The sequence below is a fragment of the Archocentrus centrarchus genome, chromosome 3, assembly GCF_007364275.1.
Source record: "Archocentrus centrarchus isolate MPI-CPG fArcCen1 chromosome 3, fArcCen1, whole genome shotgun sequence".
Lineage (NCBI taxonomy): Eukaryota > Metazoa > Chordata > Actinopteri > Cichliformes > Cichlidae > Archocentrus > Archocentrus centrarchus.
The window spans coordinates 22,198,765-22,220,101 of record NC_044348.1 but is presented as its reverse complement, the minus strand read 5'-3'; the positions used below and the strand labels follow the sequence as shown (position 1 = coordinate 22,220,101).

Below are 21,337 nucleotides of genomic sequence, written 5' to 3'. Positions count from 1 at the left end.
CCATGTCCTATGGTGTGATGAGACGAAGATTAATTTGTTTGGTTCAGATGGTCTCAAGCATGTGTGGCAGCGATCAGGTGAGGAGTACAAAGATAAGTGTGTCATGCCTACAAGTCAAGCATGGTGGTGGGAATGCCATGGTCTGGGGCTGCATGAGTGCAGCAGGTGTTGGGGAGTTACATTTCATTGAGGGAAAATAATGAAGCAGAGCATGATCCCCTTCTTTCGGAAACTGGGTTGCAGGGCAGTGTTCCAGCATGATAATGACCCCAAACACACCTCTAAGACAACCACTGCTTTATTGAAGAGGCTAAGGGTAAAGGTGATGGACTGGCCAAGTATGTCTCCAGACCTAAACCCAATAGAACATCTTTGGGGCATCCTCAAGCGGAAGGTGGAGGAGCGCAAAGTCTCGAATATCTGCCAGCTCCGTGATGTCCTCATGGAGGAGTGAAAAAGCATTCCAGTGGCAACCTGTGAAGCTCTGGTAAACTCAATGCCCAGGAGAGTTAAGGCAGTTCTGGAAAATAATGGCGGCCACACAAAATATTGACACTTCAGGAAATTTCACTAAGGGGTGTAATCACTTTTGTTGCTGCTGGTTTAGACATTAATGGCTGTATATTGAGCTATTTTGAGGGAAGAATAAATTTACACTGTTATATAAGCTGCACACAGACTACCTTTTATTGTGTCAAAGTGTCATTTTGTCAGTGTTGTCCCATGAAAAGATATACTTAAATATCTGCAGAAATGTGAGGGGTGTACTCACTTTTGTGATACACTGTAATTACATGCTTATGTGCATATATACTGTAGGTATGCATACTTTGTACAGCACTTTGGTCAGTGAAAGCAGCGTTTTAAATTTGATTTATAAATAAATTTTACCTACATACCATTAACCACTTCAATTGCAGTGAGCAATTATTGTTTTGTGATGACGTGTCAAGCAGTCAGCGTGACAAAAGCTGTCCACTTGTGTGGGTGGTGGGATCAAACACCGGCCATTAAACTAACCTGATAATGTGCATTGGTGAATATTTACAACAACACATTGGGAACACACACACACGTGGTGACATTGTAAAACTCAGCATGTGATTTCTGTAGGTATACCACTCATCTTCCGTGTTTCTTCACAAGATCAGTGGTCATGTGCCACCTGACAACTCAGTGCATGATGTATGCATGAAAAATAAGTGCAATTTTAAAAAGTATAATACTGAGCAATAGACAAGAAATGAGCATTTCACATTATTATAGAAATTTTGCTCTGCCTTTCTGCCCAGCATAGAAGCATTTTTGAAAGATTTTATCCTAAGAAAAATCTGTTTTCATGTCTGACGTCTGTGCTCTAACAAACTTTAACTTCAGCAAATCATGTAATTTGCATGATACTCGCCAAACTTACACTTTTCACTGCTTCACATTTAAGAAACTGTGAATGAAATAGTTGCAAAATAATTTCTAATTAAATATTTGAGTTAGAAACAACTGTCACTTTGTCAAACAGGTCCACAAGTGCAAACTTTACTCGGTATTGCTGCCGCAATGACTTCTGTTGGCATGAGCCCATTTCATAGGGTGTGTCCATACAGGAACTGTCAGTTGCTTGCATAGACAGTAAATAAAGATTTATTATACTGTCTATGGTCCCAGTGAACATTTCAAGCTGTGGTTGCCTGGGTAACCCTCTAGCATTTACCATCCTATTATGTAAATCAGAATCAGAATCAGAATCAGAAGGTTTTTATTGCCATATGGGTGAACAGGTTCACAGCATTAGGAAATTGCTGCAGGGGTCTCTATTGCTGTCATCAGTAGTCATTTCAGTTTCTCAACTTGAAGTTCAGAAAAAGTTTATCACACTTTCTTTGCATTGGCAGCACTTATTTTGCCTGTCACTGACTTTCTATAGTCTCCGGTCCCTGCGAATTGCTCCGTGTAGATGTGTGCGATTGCTTTTACAGCTCAACAAGTAGTTTTATAAAAACTTTTATTTTATGAAAAACTCTCACAAAAGCACATGCAGGTCATTAATGCTCGAGCTGCTTGAGATGCTATTTGGCTGTGTGTACATTTTCAGTTCAGAAATAAAGGTGATTAGGTTGCTTTTTGTGATTACATTTCAAAGCCTTAATTCATTTTTTTTTATCATGCTTGATATCCAGTTTTTATACAAAAGAAAAAAAAAAAAAAACAAGGTTTTATCAGTGCAATAGTAATTTATCACTGATTGCAAGGCACACAGGTTATGGCTGCATTAGCACTCAAACACTCAAAATAATTTCACAAGTTTTGACAGTCAGAAAATAACGGAAGCGTGTGGATGTGATTTTTTCCTCATTTGCTGCTCAATCTTCAAATCAAACTGCTGTCTCTCCCTGAAAACAAAAATAAAATTAGTATTTAGCCTGGAAATTGTTCTTTTTAAAAGTTTAACATGTCAAAGTCTTACCTGTTACTTAAACACCGTCCTCTGAGGTATTTTTCCTCTGCTGATTTTACTGAAACATTGTCCACCCCAGCAATGGCATAAATAATGGCCTGAACAGAAAGATAAGCTCACAACACCTGTACCACACAAACTGAACTGCATATTAGGAAACATCTAAAAAGCAAAACATGTGAGCACTCATGAAAGCTTCACTTCACCTCAGGAAGAAGAACATCCAGAACAAAAGGAACGCGATCCATGGATTTCACAACAGCTACACAGGGGTCGTTGGCTACAGCTGATGTATAGAGCTCATTTAGGTAGAAGTAGACTTGGTCGAGTTGTTGGTCATCTTCCAGGTATGTGTTCACCACCTGTCTACGATTGTCACTTAAGAAGTAGCGAAGCCACCTGGACTGCTCTTGCCCATGGATTACAGCCTGTAGGAAGAGCGATACAAGAGGGGGGGATTTATTCATTCATGCTACTTTCCCACCGCCGAGGTTCCAGAGCTGGAGCAAGTTCCCCTGCAGATCCCAAGGAACTGGCGAAATGATTAAGAACGGGCCCGCGTTCCCACCGTGTTTCTGTGAACTGCTCCTTTACGTATGAGTGTGGGCGGGTCCTCGTCTGGACACGGAAGCCAAAGCGCACACACGTGGGAGAACACGTTCCCCTTTTTTGTGCTGCAAATACGTTTTATGGTCCAAACCAAACTACTGCAGCATCTGTGTGCAGCACAGAGGTAAACACAGACAGCGATTAGAGCAAGACGACAAGTACGCACTTTGTGTCCTTTTATCTGTGATATGAACTGATACAAAGCAGCAAGTTCAGCCTTAGAGCCAAACCTAATTCACAGCCGTGAAAATCGCCTCGCTTTTCTCAAGTAATACACATGTAATATGGTAGAAAACTTGATGTTAAGACGGCAGAGTCACGCCCCTCTGCCGCTTTCGGCACGCGTTCCTGGTTCCAGACCAGCTAGTTTGCGGGGCCGGAATTGGACCCGTTTTTCGGCAGAGCACCGAGTGCTTCGGCGGTGGAAAACCCGCCTATCGGTTCAAATTACAGCACGGGCTCCGGAACCCTGTTGGTGGGAAAGAGGCCTCAGTGATGGCTTCTTAGACATTCTTGTCTTAAGTGTGCCACACTTCAAATATCAAATTTTAAAAAGAAACACATCTGAACTGTAATTTCTAAGTATACTAAAACTGAGATAAGTTTACACTTGTTGTAGTCTCCACCACCTGTACGTTATTCACACAAAACTCAGAGTCTTAAGTAATGGCTTGCTTTGGGTCGATTTCTACCTGCTCTTCTTTTAAAGAACCAACTTAATGTACAGTATCAGTCAAAAGTTTGGACACACTTACCCATTTGTGAGTGTGTCCAAACCTTTGACTGGTACTGTACATTTAGCTTGGGTTACTCGTCTCGCCTTGAAAAGATCAATCAGTAAAACTCAGTCATTTGTTCTTTTCAACAGACATGTTATTGCTGTACAGCTGTACCATGCATTAACTCCTGTGACTGTAATGCTGTGATATCTTACATTAGTCCTCACTATCGGTCTGCTGAACATAGGATTCCTCTAAGGTTATGATGAATTTGTCTCATTTGGAAAAAGTTCTAAACATTTTGGGGCAAAGATTGGTTTGCTGCTGTATACAGTACTTGTGCAGTTCCGAGGTAAGTCTTTAAACTTATGACTATTTAATTTAATAAAAAGTGGATTTGATGGTTCTCGTAAAATAGTTTTATTTATAATCCTTATTGCTGTTTTTGCAGAATGCATATAGGTGTGTGTGTAATTCTTCCTGTAAACTTTTAGAGCTTTCAGTTTGTAGTGTATGAATCCAATATGCAAACTCTACTTCTGCCAGTTTGGACTGTATTAAAAGTGCAAAACAGCACTCACTACTGAACACTGCTGCAATGTTTTTATATTTTTATATCAAGTGGCCCCAGTACTCTAGCTTTTTTGAACAGAGACATAAAAAGACAAGTAATTAGAAAAAAAATGTCAAGCAAGAGCAGAATTCATTTGGTTCATTTACATCAGGGAACTCTTTTATGCAATGTAAGAATGGCACCAAGTTAGTGTGGATGTTTCACATGAATCTACATCCAAGTGTTTTTATACAATTCAAAAAACTACATTGGTTAGGCCACTGCAATGCAAATCAAACTGTTTCTTTGTGTACCTACAAAAGAGTAAATGGTATGGAGAAAACTATGCCAGCAGGAAAGCAAAAGGATCAATCATACCAGAAGATGCGCGTCCACCATGTGTTGCTTGACAATGAAATGTACGAGCTTCTCATTTGCGCGGTTATGCGCAGCACCCGTCCGGTCTGGAAGCAGCCTCTTCGAACTCCTGACATCTTTCTGCTGTTCACTAAAGCTGTCCTCTTTAACATCACACGGCTCCTCCATTGCCAAATCACTGATGATGGTTAGTCTCTCTGAAGCTGCCTTTGGATACTCCCGCCTTACTGGGTAGCCTAAATCAATTAATACCAGCAGTGAGGAGCAACATCACGCTCAAGTGGAACTGCAGGTGTACTCAACTTTTTAAATTCTGTGCTAGCCTCATAATTTGTGATTCCATGTTAATGATGAAACTTACTCATGTCATGATTAAAGTACTGGATGAAGGAGCCAGAAAATGAGCTGCATGCTACAAAGAAATCACAATTAGTACTGCAACTAATTCAGTGGTATCAGCATAATATTGCTTAAATAAAATATAGGTGAACATAAGTATTTCTGGTTGCTAAAGTATCAAAAAGGGCAAGTCTCACCAATCCGGAAACTGTAGTCCGTTATCAGATTCAGGGCCCACGATATTGCAGCATCATATGTTTCTTTGGCTTTCCGCTATCAAAAAAAAAAAAAAGAGAAATGTCTGCCACTGCGCCAAGAGAACATTATTTTTAGAACTCAGATAAGTTCTTACCACCAGTTCATCAGCTTCTTCACATTCGAAAGGCTTCAAGCATTTCAGAGCCACAGCAAACCTTTAAAAGCACAAACACACAACTGAAATTCACATTCATAGAATTTAAGGTTTTGTTTAAATATCTTAAATTTAACATAACACTACATAATGCATCTACATTCACCGGCCACTTCATTGGATACATCTGTTCAACTTTTTAACACAAGTATCTAATCCGTCAATCACATGGCAGAAACTCAGTGCATTTAGGCATGTAGACGTGATCAAGATGGCCTCCTGATGTTCAAACCGAGCATCAGAATGGGGATGAGAGGCAATTTAAATGACTTTAAATGTGGAACGGATATTGGTGTCAGATGGGCTGGTCTGAATAATTCAGAAACTGCTGATCTACTGAGATTTTCCCACATAACCATCTCTAGGGTTTACGGAGAATGGACTGAAAAAAAGAGCAACTATCCAGTGGGTGGCATTTCTCCGGGTGAGCATGTCTTATTGATGCCAAAGGTCAGGAGAATTCCCAGACTGCTTTGATCTCAAATAGCCACTTGTTGTAACCAAGGTATGCAGAAGAGCATCACTGAACGTACAGCAGCAGAAGACCACAGCGAATGCCACTCCGTCCTCTCAACTAAAAAGAGGAAACTGAGGCTACAGCTTGCAAAGCCTCCCCAAAAATTGGACATGGATAATTTCGTCTATGTCCAATAGGACAAACAGAAGATTGGAAAATGACGGCTGGTCTTATGTGTCAGTATGTCAATATAGACCAAAATCTGAGAAATGTTCCCAGCACCTTCCTGAATCTTTGCCATGAAGAATAAAGGCAGTTGTGAAGGCAAAAGGTGGTCCAACGTTTGAGTATTCCAGATTTTAAAAAAAAGAAAATTTTTTTAAAATAATAATTGGACTCCTGTCTATATTCGGTCTAACTTTTCACTCAGGAACTCCTCCACGCTGTCTGTGTTCTAAAAGGGTGTACTTTATAAAGTGGCTGGTGAGTGTATATGGCCTTTTTCTTACTAAAGATGCAGAAACAGTAAACAGCAAAGCAAAGACAGAAAACATTTAATTTCCTACCCCCTCTTTTTCTCAATGATTAAGTCATCAATGAACATGATACTGGCTTTTTTCTGCTTACGGTTTACACTTTTTACCTACAGAAAACAAAAACAGGACAGATTTTGACAGGTCATTTTGAGTCACAGATTTTTCATGGGCCATAATGGCATTTAATTTCATTTTATCAGTAAAAGCTTTTTTTGATTAATCAACTAGTCAATTTAATCTTTATGACAGGAAGCTGAAAGACAGCAGTTATCAGAAAAGCATTTAAGGCGGGGACTAAATAAAAGGAAAATGCCAGATGTTCACAAGTTCAAGCATCTCAAATGTGCCAAATTGAGACTTAAGAGATATTGGCAAAGTACTAAGAATCTGCTAAACTTTTTTAGTAGTGTAGTTTTGCCATGTAAAACTACATTAAACACATTCTTATGGGAAACCAATTTTGCACCCACCAATGCAGGCCAGTATGGATAGTTTCTATATTTGTGCCACACAAACGCTCCTTCTGTGATAGACGGGGGTTCTGATAGACAAAAAAACAAACAAATCAACTTAAAGTGCACAGCATAGTCACAGATGTCAGGTATCCTTTTGGGGGGTTACTGCAAACAGCCACTGCAGTCTCTCTCACTTTTGCCTGTCTGCATCAGGAAACTTGGAAGCTCTTCCTCCTCCTCCTCCTCATCACTTATCTTATCTTCCTGAGAGGACAAAGTAGGGAGCTGTTCCTCATGGTGACTCAGTTCTATTGACAGGTCTGAAGACATCAAAGAGTCATCTATTGTTGAAGAGGGGACAGAATTAGAGCACACCTGATTTATAGAACAACATGGGTAGCTCCAAACACCTCTAGCTCTCTGAGCAAATATAAAGCACAAGACATGCAAGAAAGATTCTGAAGAAAGAAAGAAAGAAAAAAAAAAAAGGTAGCTACACAGAGCTCACTGTGCTTTGGACTGCTTTGAGGGTGCCCTCTTAAAATAAACATCTGATTGAACACTACACTACCTTGACTTTCTGCATCAGTCTTTTGCAGTTCAAATCTTGGCCTAGATCGTGAGGAAGACTGATCTTTATTTAAATTCCCAGTCTGTCTTTTCCGCCCCCTGCCACGCCGGCACTTGACCGTAGGTTCGTCGGTTTTCCCGTAGGTCTCTGTTTCCGTCTTTCTTGCCCTTTGTTTAACTTGTCTCTTACGTTTTCTTTGAGATTTTGCCTCGGAGCACGGTGAATCTACTGCTGTGGTCTGCAACATAACAGAAAGAAGCTGAAGTCACTGAAGCCATGTGGGATGAAAAAAAAAAAATCTTTAGGCTCAAAAAATACATAGAAGTAAGTTTCATTTTACACCGTACCTTTATCTGTGTGATGAACTCAGTGTATTGAAGTTCCCCTTGTTTTGCTTCAGGTGGGGAATTTGAAATGGGTGACAGGAATTCAAAGGAAGAGCTGTGGACTGGTGTGGAGGTCAAGCAGACTTCTTGTGCAAGTCTCATTTTTTCTCTTCCACTTTTTGGTGTATTAGCCTCTACTGGACAGACAATGCCAAAGTCGCTGCCTGGCACAGCATTCGATTCACCTGTGCCTGGAGATGAAACCGCGTCAGAGGTGTGTTTCTCTGGCGATTTCTCTTTAGATTTTCTTTTTCTTGTTTTCCGAGGGGCACCTGGAAGATCATGTGCAGTCATTTTTCTACTGTCATTTGAAGTAGCTTCATCTAGTGGTCTCATTATATAGCTCAGAACTCTAACAAATACATGTTTGATTACCTTTCATTGCTGTAATACTTGGTGTAGTCCTCTTTGTGCAAGGCTTTCCCCAGAGTTCATTGGGTCACAGGAGTAACAGTGATCTGACATTAATCAGGGCTTGACTGACTTGAAGGTCCTGTGTAGGCGCCAAGGTTTGCCACCTGCACGCCTGACTAAAAAAAACAAAACAAAGTCAAGTAATGCAATGTCGCTCAACCGACCTACTTAGTAAGCCGTACTTCCACCTTGGCGTTGGACCAGTTCGGCCCTGCTATCTTTGGCAGGATATAATTGACATACGTAGTAAATTCACAAACGTGCGGAAAACCTGTTGTCACGGAGACAACAGTGTCATGAAACTGGGCAGTTAAATTCCTTTTTCACGGTAAACTTTTGACAGTCATGAATTTAGGTAAAATTACAGCACACATTTGCAAACCATCTAAAGACAAAGTTTAATTAACGGCGCAGTAAGAGCCCACCGCCCAAGATGTGCTGCAGGTCAACACGATAAGAGAGGCCATCTACTTGTGAACAAAATATGCCTACTGGTAAACAGACGCACCCTAAATCGTGTTTAACAAATCACAAACACGAAAATTCACGGGTTTTGCACAGTTCCGTATTGCAGTTGTGTGCAACTTGTCTCGCTGAAGCTGTCACTAATCGGCTCTTTTTATAATGCAGCAAAGTTAACGTAATGCGCAACTACAACTAGAACAGGCGATGCAATAATTGAGCTGCCGCCAAACTACGACATAAAACCATAAAAGCGACTGACCACCCCTGCCCGAGCCAAACGGAGTAGTGACAAATAGAGCTACAACTAGCCACTCACCTCACAAACTCTAAACTCGGCCTTTAGTTTTAGTTGCTAGCTTTCAGCTTTTCGCACATCGTTGTGCTCGGCAATATTCACCTCTTGCAAAACTGCATTAAAAAAAAGGACTTTATCTCGCAACAAAACCTGTTAGAGATCAATAATGAAAGCAGCACGTCGTGTATACAATTCCTGTTAACAAATGTTTGTTGTTACTCGCGGACTGTAAGCTATACTTTAAGATTTGACGCCACCAACTGGACCGGAGGGCGTGGATTATGTCCCAAAACAGTCGGGACACGCGTGGCTGTTTACGGATTAACTACTGCGGCTGGAAAATGGGATGTGTGTACAATATGTATGTATATAAAATATTTTTGTAGTACTATATATGGGTAGGAGACAAGAAATTTTAAAATGTCGCCCAAACACATTACGTTTAATTCAGAATTTTCAACCCTTCCCCCAATTTTTCTTGCATTAATACCGAACAGATCTTTCCCCCCAACTTCTTACTAGGCTGCTAAATCTAGTAAGTTTAAAAAAAAAAAAAAAAAGACTGGCCGCATTACAGACAGGTGACCCAGTTATTTATTCCTGATATTAACCATAACTTGTTTCCTGACCCACAAAGTTTTACAAAAAACAACTAAATCTTAGCTTGTTTTGCTGTTTTGTCCTATTATTCAGTAGCTCTGGATCTCATGTCAGCTTTTTTTTTTTTTTTTTTTTTTTTTTTTTCTCCAAGTTTAGCGCATCCATCCATTTTCTTCCGCTTATCCTATTCACAGTCGCGGGGGCGCTGTCGTATAGGACGACAGGCATGTCAAACTGTCCAGGGCCAGCTTAGAGAGACAGACACACTTCTGGCCAGTTTACGATTTGCCTGCATGTCTTTGAACTGTGGGAGGAAGCCGTTGTACCTACGCAGATACGGGAAGGACATGCAAACTTGACTCCACCCCAGGACCTTCTTGCAGTGAGGGGAACCACCGCCCCATCGTGCTGCGCATTATATATATATATATATATATATATATATATATATATATCGGGAGGGAGAGAGAGACAAAGATCATAGATAGATATCTAAAAACCAGGCTCGACTACACTGTAACTGGCTGGTCCAAATAAACCTCTTCGACTCTGCGTTGTGTAGTAATGATAGATGAAGGCTTGTTTGTCTTTAAGATGTGACCCTTTAATTACCTGGATAAGAACAGAATATTTCCTGGTCAGGCAGGCTGGCTCAGTATGGGGCAGCTCAAGCACAGCACACTCAGGCTCGTCTCTCATGATCTGGCCACATCGCCAGTGGCATTTATCCATTGCCTTTTGAGAGAGGGCGCCATTGAGCCAGTAAACCTCCATATAACAAGTTGCGGTTATTATGGCAAGTGGAATCTCATACAACATAAACACTGTTACATTCCCCCCTGCTGAATTCCACTTGCCCAAAAAAAAAAAAAAAAAAAAAATAAAAAAAAAAAAACTTGACCAGTAAACACCAGGCACAAAACTATAAACTGGGTTTTAAAAAAAAAAATACAGAAACAACATTCATGCCGCTACACGGCTCCGTCCCACATTTCACATTTGTCTCACACTGAGAGATCAATCACGAGCAATCAGTCACAAACACCCAATTAGAAAACCACTCTCTGCAAGCCTCAGTGTGAGAAGAAGTTGGCCAGACCTCTTTGTCACAGATGGGGGAAAATATGCCTGTCACATATTTATTAAAAGACATTGTAACTGATAAGTGTCTCAGTACATGGCAAAGGAAAATAATTTTAAAAGAGGGAAAAAAAACCCATCAGCGACCACATTGATCCCACAAGTGTAATAATAACAAAAAAACAAAACAAAGCAAAAAGAAACATTTGTCCTGCACACAAGAAAGTGCCTATAAAACTACACTTGTCCTCTGGTGCTTAAGCTTATTAAGTCTGGTAACAGGTTTTAGCAACCTTCCTGCTCTAGATCTGGTACAATTCTCAACTTCTTCAATCCCAGCAGCCGTACCAATGCTGTGCTGAACAGGTCCAGGCAATTCTTGGTTTTCTGCACCAGAAGTAGGGCTGGGAGACATCTCCACGACAGCCAAACAACTGGTAGAATCAGCACAACTGTTTCCTATCATCAACCTGTCCCCCGTAAAAGAATCAGGGTGTGATGAGCTGCGAGATGACCTGCCAGCCGATGTCTCAGGCAACACAACACACACAGGTGAAATATCAGTGGCGTCAGTGTCCTGTGACTGTCCAGCATTGTCCACATCCACCTGGCTGGAAGTTGTGGATGGCAGAGCTGACACCCACACTCTGGTTCGATACTCCACAGAACCATCAGAAACATCAGCAACAACATCTCTTTCACCAAGTCCCATCAAGCCGGACAACGAGGATGTACTGACCTCCTGGGACGTAGTGTCAAGCAAGGGGAGAAAGTTCACGGACATGATCAGATTTCAATGCACCACTTTCTCCTGACCAGTAGAGGGATGCTGGATTTTGAAGGTGTGGCTCTCTTTGTGGACTCCAATCACTACATAGATGGCATTTTCCCAGCAGTCAGCAAGCTTCCTCTTGCCACGTTCCCCTTTGTTAGCCAGTAACACATGGTCACCTACTTTCACAGGTGCTCCATGAACCCTCCTGTTATACAAATCGGTGTGTCTCTGCAACTGTTTGGATGCCACAGCTTGCGCTATTTCTGTGGCGTCCATCAGTGCTTTCCACAGGGACTGAACATAGCGGTCATAGTTGATGACCTCTTGGTCGTCTAGGACAGAGCCAAAAACTATGTCAACAGGGAGCTGTGCACCCTGCCAAACATTAGCAGAAATGGTGCATAACCTGTTGTTTCATGGACAGTACAGTTGTAAGCAAACGTGAGAGATTTCAAAGCCTCAGGCCATTTGTGTTTTGCTCTAGGAGGCAGTGTACAGATCATATTCCCCAAAGTCCTATTCATCCTCTCACAAGAACGATTGCCCATAGGATGATAAGGAGTTGTGTGTGATTTTTGGACACCTGCCACACTCAACAACTCGGCAATCAGGCTGCTCTCAAAATTGGCCCCTTGGTCAGAGTAACACCGTTTGGGGAAACCATAGATGCAGAAATAGTTGTGCCAGAGCTGGTGTGCGACTGCCTTAGCAGTTTGGTTGGGACACAGAAAGGCATGTGCCAATTTGGAAAATGATCAGTGACAATAAGCACATCCACCAACTTATTGGTAGAATCCTCAGCTGTCCAAAAATCGATACACACCAACTCGAGAGGTTCTGAAGTCCTTATGTTCGCCCTGGCTTCAGGTTCAGGTGATTTGCTCACAACACACCTGCAACACCTCACATACTCTGCCACATCTCTGCTCATCCGTACCCAGTGAAATCTCTGCTTTGCAAGACACAGCATTCGCTGTTGCCCTTGATGGCCAACCTCATCATGTACACCTCTCAATACTCTGGAGAGAAGTGATGATGGAACAACATACAGATAAGACTTTTTCCTTGTTACTATGTTTTTGGTAACGCAATACAGGATACCATCCCTCATTTGCAATTTGTCCCAACCTCTGAGCAGCTTGAGTGCTTCAGCAGGTTCCTTGGCATGTTCTCTCCTTGATGGCCCCTGGCCCCTCTCCACATACAAGATCACTCTAATAAGAATGGCGTCATTTCGCTGACTCTCCCCCAACAAATCATGTGACAGTACCTCTGAGCATTGTGCTCGGGCATCAACACAGTCTGTGGGAACTGGGGCTGCAAGAGAGCATGGGGACATATCCCAGCATTCTGCTGGATGTGTGCGTCAAAAACAGCAGTCACCTCACATGCCATCATGGTTCCAGCCTCAGTAACTGCTGAACACTGAGAAGCAATGGGCTGACCACCTTCTATAACACAGTCAAGCAGATGAGCAGATTGGTGGAATGCCTTCCGCACTTCATGAGGACACACTGCAGTCGCTTCAGCCAGTAGGTCTGGATACGGGACTCTTGCCAAACGATGGAATGTGCTGGGCTGTAAAAATGGCTCTCGGCTTAAGGCATCAGCAACCACATTTTTGGCCCTGGAATGTATTTGATGTCAAACCGGAAAGGTGCCGATTTTGCAATCCACCTTTGCTCACATGCATCCAGTCATGCCCTGGACAACATATAAGTCAAAGGATTATTGTCCGTCCACACAGTGAACTGATGGCCTTTCAGCCGGTGGTGAAACTTATCACACACAGCCCACTTCAAGGCAAAAAAACTCCAACCGGTGTGCAGGATACCTTGACTGCAAAAGCAAAAGAAAAAGCAATAGGTCTAGCAGTGGACCCACCAATGGGGAGTTGGGACAGCACAGCACCAAGGCCATTACTAGATGCATCTACAGAGAGCAGAAACAGCTTGCTGAAGTCTGGGTGGGCCAAGATAACCTGGTCCATCAAGGCTTGCTTCAGCAAAAAGAAAGCCTGCTTGCATTCATCTGTCCAATAATCAGCTGACGGTGTGAGGGAACACTAGTGCCTAGCTCCATAAGGTCTGATTCTGCCAAAGAAGTGATGGCTACAACCTTATCAGGGTCAGACCTTATCCCATCAGCACTCACAACATGTTCCAGAAACCTCACTGAACGTTATAGGAAGTGGCACTTCTTGGGGGCAAGCTTAAGGTTGTGGGCCTTAGACCACTGAAAAACCATCTCCAATCTTTCCAGCACTAAGTTTTCAGTAGGAGCAAGCCCCAGAACATCATCTAGATAGCACAGAAGACCGAGGAAGTTCTGGTCACCAAAGATACTCAACATCATCCTCATGAAAGTTGCAGGGCTATTGCACAGCTCTTGTGGCATACAATTATATTCATATAATCCAAATGGTGACGTGAAAGCTGTGTACTTCTTGTCTTCCTCGTGTACTTCCACATTATAGTATCCAGAAGTCAGGTCCATGGTGGAGAAAAAGGCATTACCACCCAAAGCTGCCAGGGCATCAGCAGGATGAGAAAGTGGATGGGTGTCCTTGATAGTTCGAGCATTGAGCCAGCGGAAATCATTACAGATTCTTATTTCACCTGTTTTCTTCCAGACTAGGACTAACGGTGATACAAACTCACTGTTAGATTTTCTAATGATCTCCTGCTTCCATCTCATCCAGAAACTGTCTGAGTTTCTCATACCGAGTGGGTGGTATGCACTGACAGGGCAACCAAAAGGGTTTCTCATCCACAAGACATCAGACAAACCCATGCCTGCAACCATGAATGAAGTGCATCAATCTCGGGTCATTCACCAAGGGACAGTCAGGTAGGCTAGAATTCTCTGTGACTAGGCTCTGTGCTTCATTGCAACAGATGGGGCTGCCTGTGGAGAACTGGACATGCTGCTGGAAGGTGGGTTGGGATCTGCTGCAACCCTAAGGCTTGCTGAAGCTTTCAACAGTCGCACATGGATACACATCAGTCAGTGAATCGCTTTCTTGTTTCAGGTGTTGCATTAGATATCTTAGCAAATTACAGCCAGTGATGAGGGTCTCACTCTGACCATCAACCACTAGCACTGGCACAACCACTTTACAGCCATAGACTTCTGCCTCCACATTACAAACTCCCAATGGTTTTGTCTTTGAACCGCCACAGCCAATCAAGACACATGCATCTGAAAAAGACACAAACTTTGTCGGTGAGTCTGACATGGAATGGTCACTGGAGTCCTCCACTGCTGAGAGTACCTGTGATCTTTACTCTGAAAGTGAAATATCAAATATCACTACTTTTTCTTCAAAATGAAATGCTAACATTACAGAATGCACGGCTTTATACTGCAACTGTAGTGAGCTGAAAAACTGGGTGACTTAGTGGTGAAGCCGGCGCCCACACATTTTCCGCGTTGCGGTGTGGGCGGCGCAGGTTCGAGTCCCGACCTGTCGCCAATTTGTCCGCGTATCTTTCCCCCATTTCCTGTCTCCCTCCACTGCTCATAAAAGCCGCTGTGGCCAAAAATGCAAAAAACAAACAAACAAAAAAAAAAACCTTGTGGTTTCAATGGAAGTCAATGAGGCCTGAAAAAGAAAATATTGATGTATGATGATTTTTTTTTAGCAGTTTTTAGGTGTGTGTACATTTTTGGCCACGAAGGTGTCCAGAGGGTGCAAAATGCACCATGAGAGTATGAATGACATGTAAGAGTAAAAGACATTAGATTTCAAAAATTTAATGAAAAAGATTTCCTGCAAAAAAAATTATGCCACAAGCTGCAACACAGCCAAAATGATCACCAAATTAAAAAAAAAAAAAAAGTTGAATAAAATGTACAAAAATAAGTGGCATAAGTGTTAAGAAAAGGAAAGTGTGACGGCAATGTCTTTATGGCAACAGCAGAGAGCACTGTGTGACCACTTATCCTCTGCTCTGAGACGTCCTGAAAACGCTTCACCACACAGAAAGACCACTGCTCATCCTTGGATTTTAATCCTGTATGCACTCTTAGCTTTTTTGGCTTCAAATTGGAGTACAACATGCACCTACTACTACTAGGTGTATGTAGTACTACTAATTCTACTGAAATGTGGTGCCAGTTGACCCTTTTTTGTTTTTGTTTCCGTTTGATTGACAGAGGTCAAAGGCCATTGTGGTTAAGTTTACAACAACAGTTACTAAACATCTTTGTTATCTCTTTGTAATTTGATTATGTTCTTCATCCACTTCATCCCCAAAGGCTTCTACCTGTTACTACTGCCATAGGATCCAAGTTCCCCCCAAGACACCAAACTCTATCCAGATACAAAATAAAAATAACTAAGTAAATGTTTGAAATAAAGAGTTTGAAATACCTTTAATTATTGGATTTTCATACGAAATTAGTTCAATGTGTATTATTTCTGTTTATTCTGTTTATTCTAACAGAATTGACGTTATATTTTGAATTTTACCCTTTTTAAAGGGTTATCTAAAACAACGGGAAAATATTCTGGACATAAAGTGTAGCCAATGATTTTTGTCAGTTCCTTACTTAGAAAATTAATCTTGCACAAATACCAAGTTTTTAAAGCCTAGATCAAAATGACTCGAAGCTTTATCATAATCTCAACAACATCTCAAAATAATTCTCCCAAACTCCACCTAAAAAGTCTTCTTTTTCACTTTAAACAAGCCTAAAATCACCTGTCACTCAACTGGCACCTCTGGACTTGCATTGGCCTGAGGCTTACGAGGGGTAAGTTGGCCCCGCCTTCATCCAGATGTGCGCTCTTGCTCCCGTCTCCTCAGTCCACTGCTGGCTTCAGCAGAGTGCGGAGCCGCAGGAAGTCATAAGGAGGGTGCAGATAGTAACACTCAAAGTAAAAACAACGAGGAGATGACTTCTGTATCTGTGGTCTGAATCGGCCGGATCTCACACGATCCAATGAGACGTTAGAGAACGAGACGTGCGTCGGAATTTAAGCTACCCCCTGGGGGTGGGGTGGGGTGGGGGGTGTTTTACCTGGCCAGCCTGAGACGCAGAGCTGATGGAGAGAGGCTGGGCTGAGTGCGGTGCCGCTCCAGAGCGCTGTTGAACAGAGAGCTTCATTCAGAGCTCAGCAGACTCTGCTGAAGGGGAGCGGTCTGCTTTCTCACCGACCTGTGTGATTCCGATCTGTTTTCAGGAGTAATTCGAAGGCTTCTTCATACGTAACAAACGGTGTGGGGGTAAAAAAAAGAGAACGAAACCATCTGTGATTTTTGTGTCTCTTGGACGCGGCATGGGGATGTAACTGGTTTCAGCATGCATCTGGAAGTGGCGTGAGGTTACCACCAGCCCGAGAAGAGCAAACTGCTGGGGCGTGTGGTTAATTGAAATCGATCCGGTGGTCTCTCTTTTTTTTTTTTTTTTTTTTTTTGAATGTGAAGCTGCAGCAGAGGTTCTTTCTCCTCTCCTCTCCTCCTCCCCATTCCTCTCACCTCAAACATGACTTCACTGTCGGGGACTAAGGAGAGGTCTGTGAGCAGCCGGAGCAGAAAATATGGGGTAGGTTATTCATTCCAGCAGCCAAGGGCTGGACACACCTCTGTTGCTGTTCAGCCTGGTAAACATTAAAACTTATCATCCATTCAGTGCTGCATGCACTTCATGTCACACTCCACCCATTTTAATAGAAGACTGCAGTTTGCTTCCTTTTCAGGGTGACATAAACATGAAACTTGAAGGCTCTTGTTAAATTTCTGTTCCTGCTGCTCATTGCTTTGTGAAGTTCACACTTATATCAGTGCTTATGGTGTCACAACACTTGCATGCATTTTCACTGATTGATCCCCCCAAAGTAGCACTTGCCGAGTACCAAAGTGCTAAATCAGTGAAGGTTATTATACTCACACCTGTGTTACTGCCTATCATTTACAAAGCCTAATTAACAGTAATTTATAACACACTGTTTGGCACAATATAACCACCTCTTCACTTGGAGATGATTGAGCATTCCCATTTATCAGTCTCAACTCTTTGCTGCCTTATTATAGTCCTTGAGAGAAAGATCACAGGAGTGCCCAACCTTTCCAGCGCCACCACATCAATAGGTCTGTTCTCTGACTGGATTTACCCAGCCGCAAAAGATCAAATTCTCCACTCCTTGCTGCTTGTTTGATGTTCTCATGTGGTTGAGTAGAACAAAATAACAGGTCTACACTGACTTAATCCTATTTAGTGGTTAAAGGAAGCATTCAATAGGATGATTGGTCGTTCCATTGCAGGAAATGTTTAATATCATTTCCTGTTTGTAGGTTTTTAAATGAATGTCCATCTAATTTTAATGCGCTAATGTTAGGTAATACTCTGTCCACTCCTGATCTCTATTTGCTGTGTGGGTGTAGAATACGAATGGATGCTGAACCTGTGGTTCAGGTCTTTAGTATTTTTTAGGCAGAATAATTTGTTGTTGATCTGCTACAAAGAAATATTTACTTTAACTTTATTTCAGATACGTATCTCTGTGTTAGTACAAAAAAGAAAGATGCAGAATTGAACTAGCTGGGCAATCTTTTCTTTCTCTTTAAGGTTGACTTTGAATCTCTGTGATTTTGGCCATGTGCTCTCACCTTCTCCTCATGAGTTTGTTCTCATCCCACTGCAACCACTTTAGTGGGCCTAGTAGTTAATGCACATATACACAGCAATACATATTATACATTTGTTGCAGTGACATCCCAATATGTATGTCTTGAAAAGACTCTTTTCCTCTTTTAAACATTTTTCTTAGGTGCCTGACACATCCCCAACCAAATCTTCCTCCTTCTTTCCGGACACATGGTACCGAAAGGCCTACGATGAAACCACCCGCTCCAGTACACGCCCCGCTCCAGAGGGTGCTGGCTCCATGCCCAGCTCCACAGGAACCCCATCCCCAGGCTCAGGAATCTCCTCACCAGGATCCTTCTCTGGATCACCTGGGACCATCTCCCCAGGCATTGGGACAGGATCACCTGGTTCCCTAGGTGGCTCCCCGGGTTTTGGGACAGGATCGCCGGCCTCAGGCAGTGGAAGTTCTCCTGGAAGTGAAAGAGGGATATGGTGTGAGAACTGCAATGCAAGGCTGACAGAGCTGAAACGTCAGGCACTGAAATTGCTCATCCCTGGACCTTACTCAAGCAAGGTAAATTTCTTAATTTTTTTTTGTCCTTCTGTCTCATAGTGTGTCTGAAAAAGTGTTAAGAAGTCACCAAGTGGTTCTGCTCAGTTTCATAGCATCCCAAAATAACTTGTTTATTTTATTAACTGTGGCATTTGGTCACTGGCACTTATTAACTTTGTTGTTCATGAAAGAGTGGGCTTGTAATCATGCTCTTGCTTACTGTGTTGCTGTGTCATCAGGATTATTGTTGCCATAAATCATAAAGATACTGTAATTTGTCCAACCTCCCTTTGACCAGCTGTGAAAAAAAAGAACAGAAACCAGAGAGCCTTTGGGATTTGGGATAATAATTGTATGTGAAGCTGTTAATCAGATACTGTCATGGGGCAAAAACAAAATGATAAACACAGGCAAGACGATTTTTATTTCTATCTCGGAGCTCTCCATTTTGCCTGATTGATCATATTACCAAAATCAATGAGCTCGCTTTAGTCTATATTGCTTTTCTCCTTTTGAGGGAATTAATGTGATGGATTACTGTAAGACACTAACCTCAAAGGGCAGTATTAATCCATATGGTCTCCTGCCTTTCCTCATTGTCTTTGACAGGTGTATGCTTTGTTTCTGTGGGTAGTCCACATAATCAGTTTTATTTTCAGTAGTCCAGTGATTCTTAATAGGCAGCATATTTCCAGGACTTCCAGAGTGAACATTCACCTAGCTATACATATTTATTACAGGAATGCATCTCACATTTCTTTCTTTTTCTACACTGAATAGTTTTTCTTATTGCTTTTTTTTTTTTAACCTTGATCAACTAAAATCAATGGGACATTTGTTGTCACTAAAGAAACTTAACTTTTGACTGCATTTTGCCTTTGGGTCTAATGTCCTTCTGCTACAGTTGACTGAACTTTAGTTCTAAATAATGGCTCTGACATCAGACTTTGGGTTAATTGGTAACAAATAGGCTTAAATTATATACCATGGGACTGATAAGGGGAACCTATTAAGTCAGATACAGTGGGACAGTGGAAGTTGTTGTAAAGACTGTAAGACAACAACTAGAGTGGAGACGCTGTATTCTTACTAGTTCCAGATCACGACAGTTGGAAATTGTTAGGACCAGCAGGGGTTAGTTGGGAGTGTTCTTTGCCAGACCGCTAATTAAAGCTTCATTTGTGAGGTTGGGTTTAGTTCAGGCTGATTAAAGCTTCCCATTGTGGTTAACTTTATTGCAGCGTAGAAAAAACATGCCCAACAAGCAGTATTATAGCTAGCGTAGTTACTGTGTATGTGTTAATGTAAATGCTGTCTGAATACAGGCATAAAATAGTATGCATTTACCGGAAGCAGATATGGAAATGAGGATGGCATGGTGGTGCGGTGGTTAGCAAGGACATTGTGGCTGTAACGTTTCTAGTCAGCTGGGGACTTTCTGTGTGGAGTTTGCATATTCACCCCTATACCTGTGTGGATTTCCTCTGGGTGATCCAGTTTCTTCCCACAGTCCAACAACATGCATGTTAGGTTAATTAGTCATTCTAAATTGGATGTAGGTGTGAATGTGAGTGTGAATGTGAATGGTTGTCTGTCTCTCCGTGACAGACTGGTGACCTGTCCTGGGCATACCACACCTCTTGTGTCCAACCCCTTCATGACCCTGAATTGGATAAGCGATTAAAAATGGAAAATGTGCTCAACAGCATCACTGAAGCTAGTGCAGAAATCTTAGGGTCATCGCAGTCCAAAATATCTCCCATGGCTCAAGGTTCTGTGAATAAAAAATAGATTTTATTGACTTCCATTGGTGTGCTTCACTGATTTAACCTCCAAAGTATCAACAGGAATGGATTTCTTCTTATGATATTAAATAGTTTGAGCCTTGGTTAAAAACAGGCTGGAGCCTACCCCAGCTGTCAAAGGTGAGAGGCAGGGTGCAGGATATAGTACCTACTATAATATAGTACCTAAAATCCTCGGGCTGGCATCACTGTGGGTCCCTGAGCAAGCCCACCCCCCCAGGTTGCTCCCCGGGCGCCCTTTGGCTGCCCCCTGCTCCATGCTGTGCTGTGTGTACTACATACTCCATGTGTGTGATGGGTTAAATGCAGAGAATGAATTTCACTGCATGTATATGTATGTGAAAAATAAAGCTCTTTCTTCTTCTTCTTCTCTACTATGAGTAAAATTAAGATCTTTCATATTAGTGGAGTAGTTGTTTAATCTTGAGAAACCTAAAACAGCATCCAAGTCAAACTGGTTTACTGATAAGCACATTTAAAAACGAGAGCTTAACTAAAATGCTGTACAGCTAAAGAATAATTAATTAAATCAAAAAATGAATTTGCACTGTCTTGCTGAAAACCCAACAGAAAAAAAAAATCTTAATGTAACCTGTTCTTTTACTTTAAGCTTGTTACACATTGGTTGAGGTTGTACATGTTATGCAGACACTTAAATTGGAAGTTGCCATGTATTACCTGTGTTTTCTGCTCGTCTGCTCAGAAACTCCTGTGCAAGAGCAGAGGTTAGTTTCACTGGTGGAAAAAGCCCTCTAGGCTGTTACTGAAAAATTTAATGGTTCAGTTATTTTAGCCAGTTAGAATTTCCTGACTGGTTTTCCTTTTTTTTTAAAAAACCCAGACTCTTTTTACAAGAATGGTTTAAACTACGCAGGTGTTCTGCATCAAG

At 42.0% G+C, this 21,337-nt stretch overlaps 2 protein-coding genes across 5 annotated transcripts in view; one reads left to right on the top strand and one right to left on the bottom strand.

The window, feature by feature from the left end:
* Positions 1-1,747: 1,747 nt before the first annotated feature.
* On the bottom strand, positions 1,748-9,310 carry LOC115800553 (PWWP domain-containing DNA repair factor 3B). 4 transcript variants are annotated; one of them, XM_030757993.1, is made up of 14 exons: positions 9,063-9,310; positions 8,243-8,397; positions 7,829-8,139; positions 7,482-7,719; positions 7,105-7,251; positions 6,926-6,996; positions 6,486-6,562; positions 5,403-5,463; positions 5,248-5,323; positions 5,073-5,123; positions 4,712-4,947; positions 2,659-2,880; positions 2,462-2,550; positions 1,748-2,387 (listed from the first exon to the last, which is right to left on the bottom strand). In XM_030757993.1, exons 2-14 carry the CDS (start codon positions 8,247-8,249, stop codon positions 2,309-2,311), a joined length of 1,665 nt encoding a protein of 554 aa, XP_030613853.1. In that variant the 5' UTR covers positions 8,250-8,397; positions 9,063-9,310; the 3' UTR covers positions 1,748-2,308. The 4 variants fall into 4 exon arrangements, with proteins under 4 accessions (XP_030613853.1, XP_030613871.1, XP_030613879.1 ...); XM_030758011.1 differs by having other exon boundaries at positions 7,105-7,230; XM_030758019.1 differs by having other exon boundaries at positions 7,829-8,058.
* Positions 9,311-16,940: 7,630 nt separating this feature from the next.
* The window catches only part of kif26ba (kinesin family member 26Ba), a 107,383-nt gene continuing 102,986 nt past the window's right edge, over positions 16,941-21,337 (top strand). The window contains exons 1-2 of the mRNA XM_030724713.1: positions 16,941-17,046; positions 18,272-18,664. Of these exons, the coding sequence (XP_030580573.1) occupies positions 16,987-17,046; positions 18,272-18,664 (453 nt within the window). The 5' untranslated portion in view covers positions 16,941-16,986. The remainder of the gene's footprint in view (positions 17,047-18,271; positions 18,665-21,337) is intronic.

Excerpts from the sequence above, each read along its gene's own strand:
- LOC115800553 (XM_030757993.1), bottom strand. Across the intron at positions 6,997-7,104 it reads CCTGATGCAGACAGGCAAAA|AACCCCCGTCTATCACAGAA; the intron begins GTGAGAGAGACT and ends TTTGTCTATCAG. Across the intron at positions 2,388-2,461 it reads GGACGGTGTTTAAGTAACAG|GGAGAGACAGCAGTTTGATT; the intron begins GTAAGACTTTGA and ends TTTTGTTTTCAG.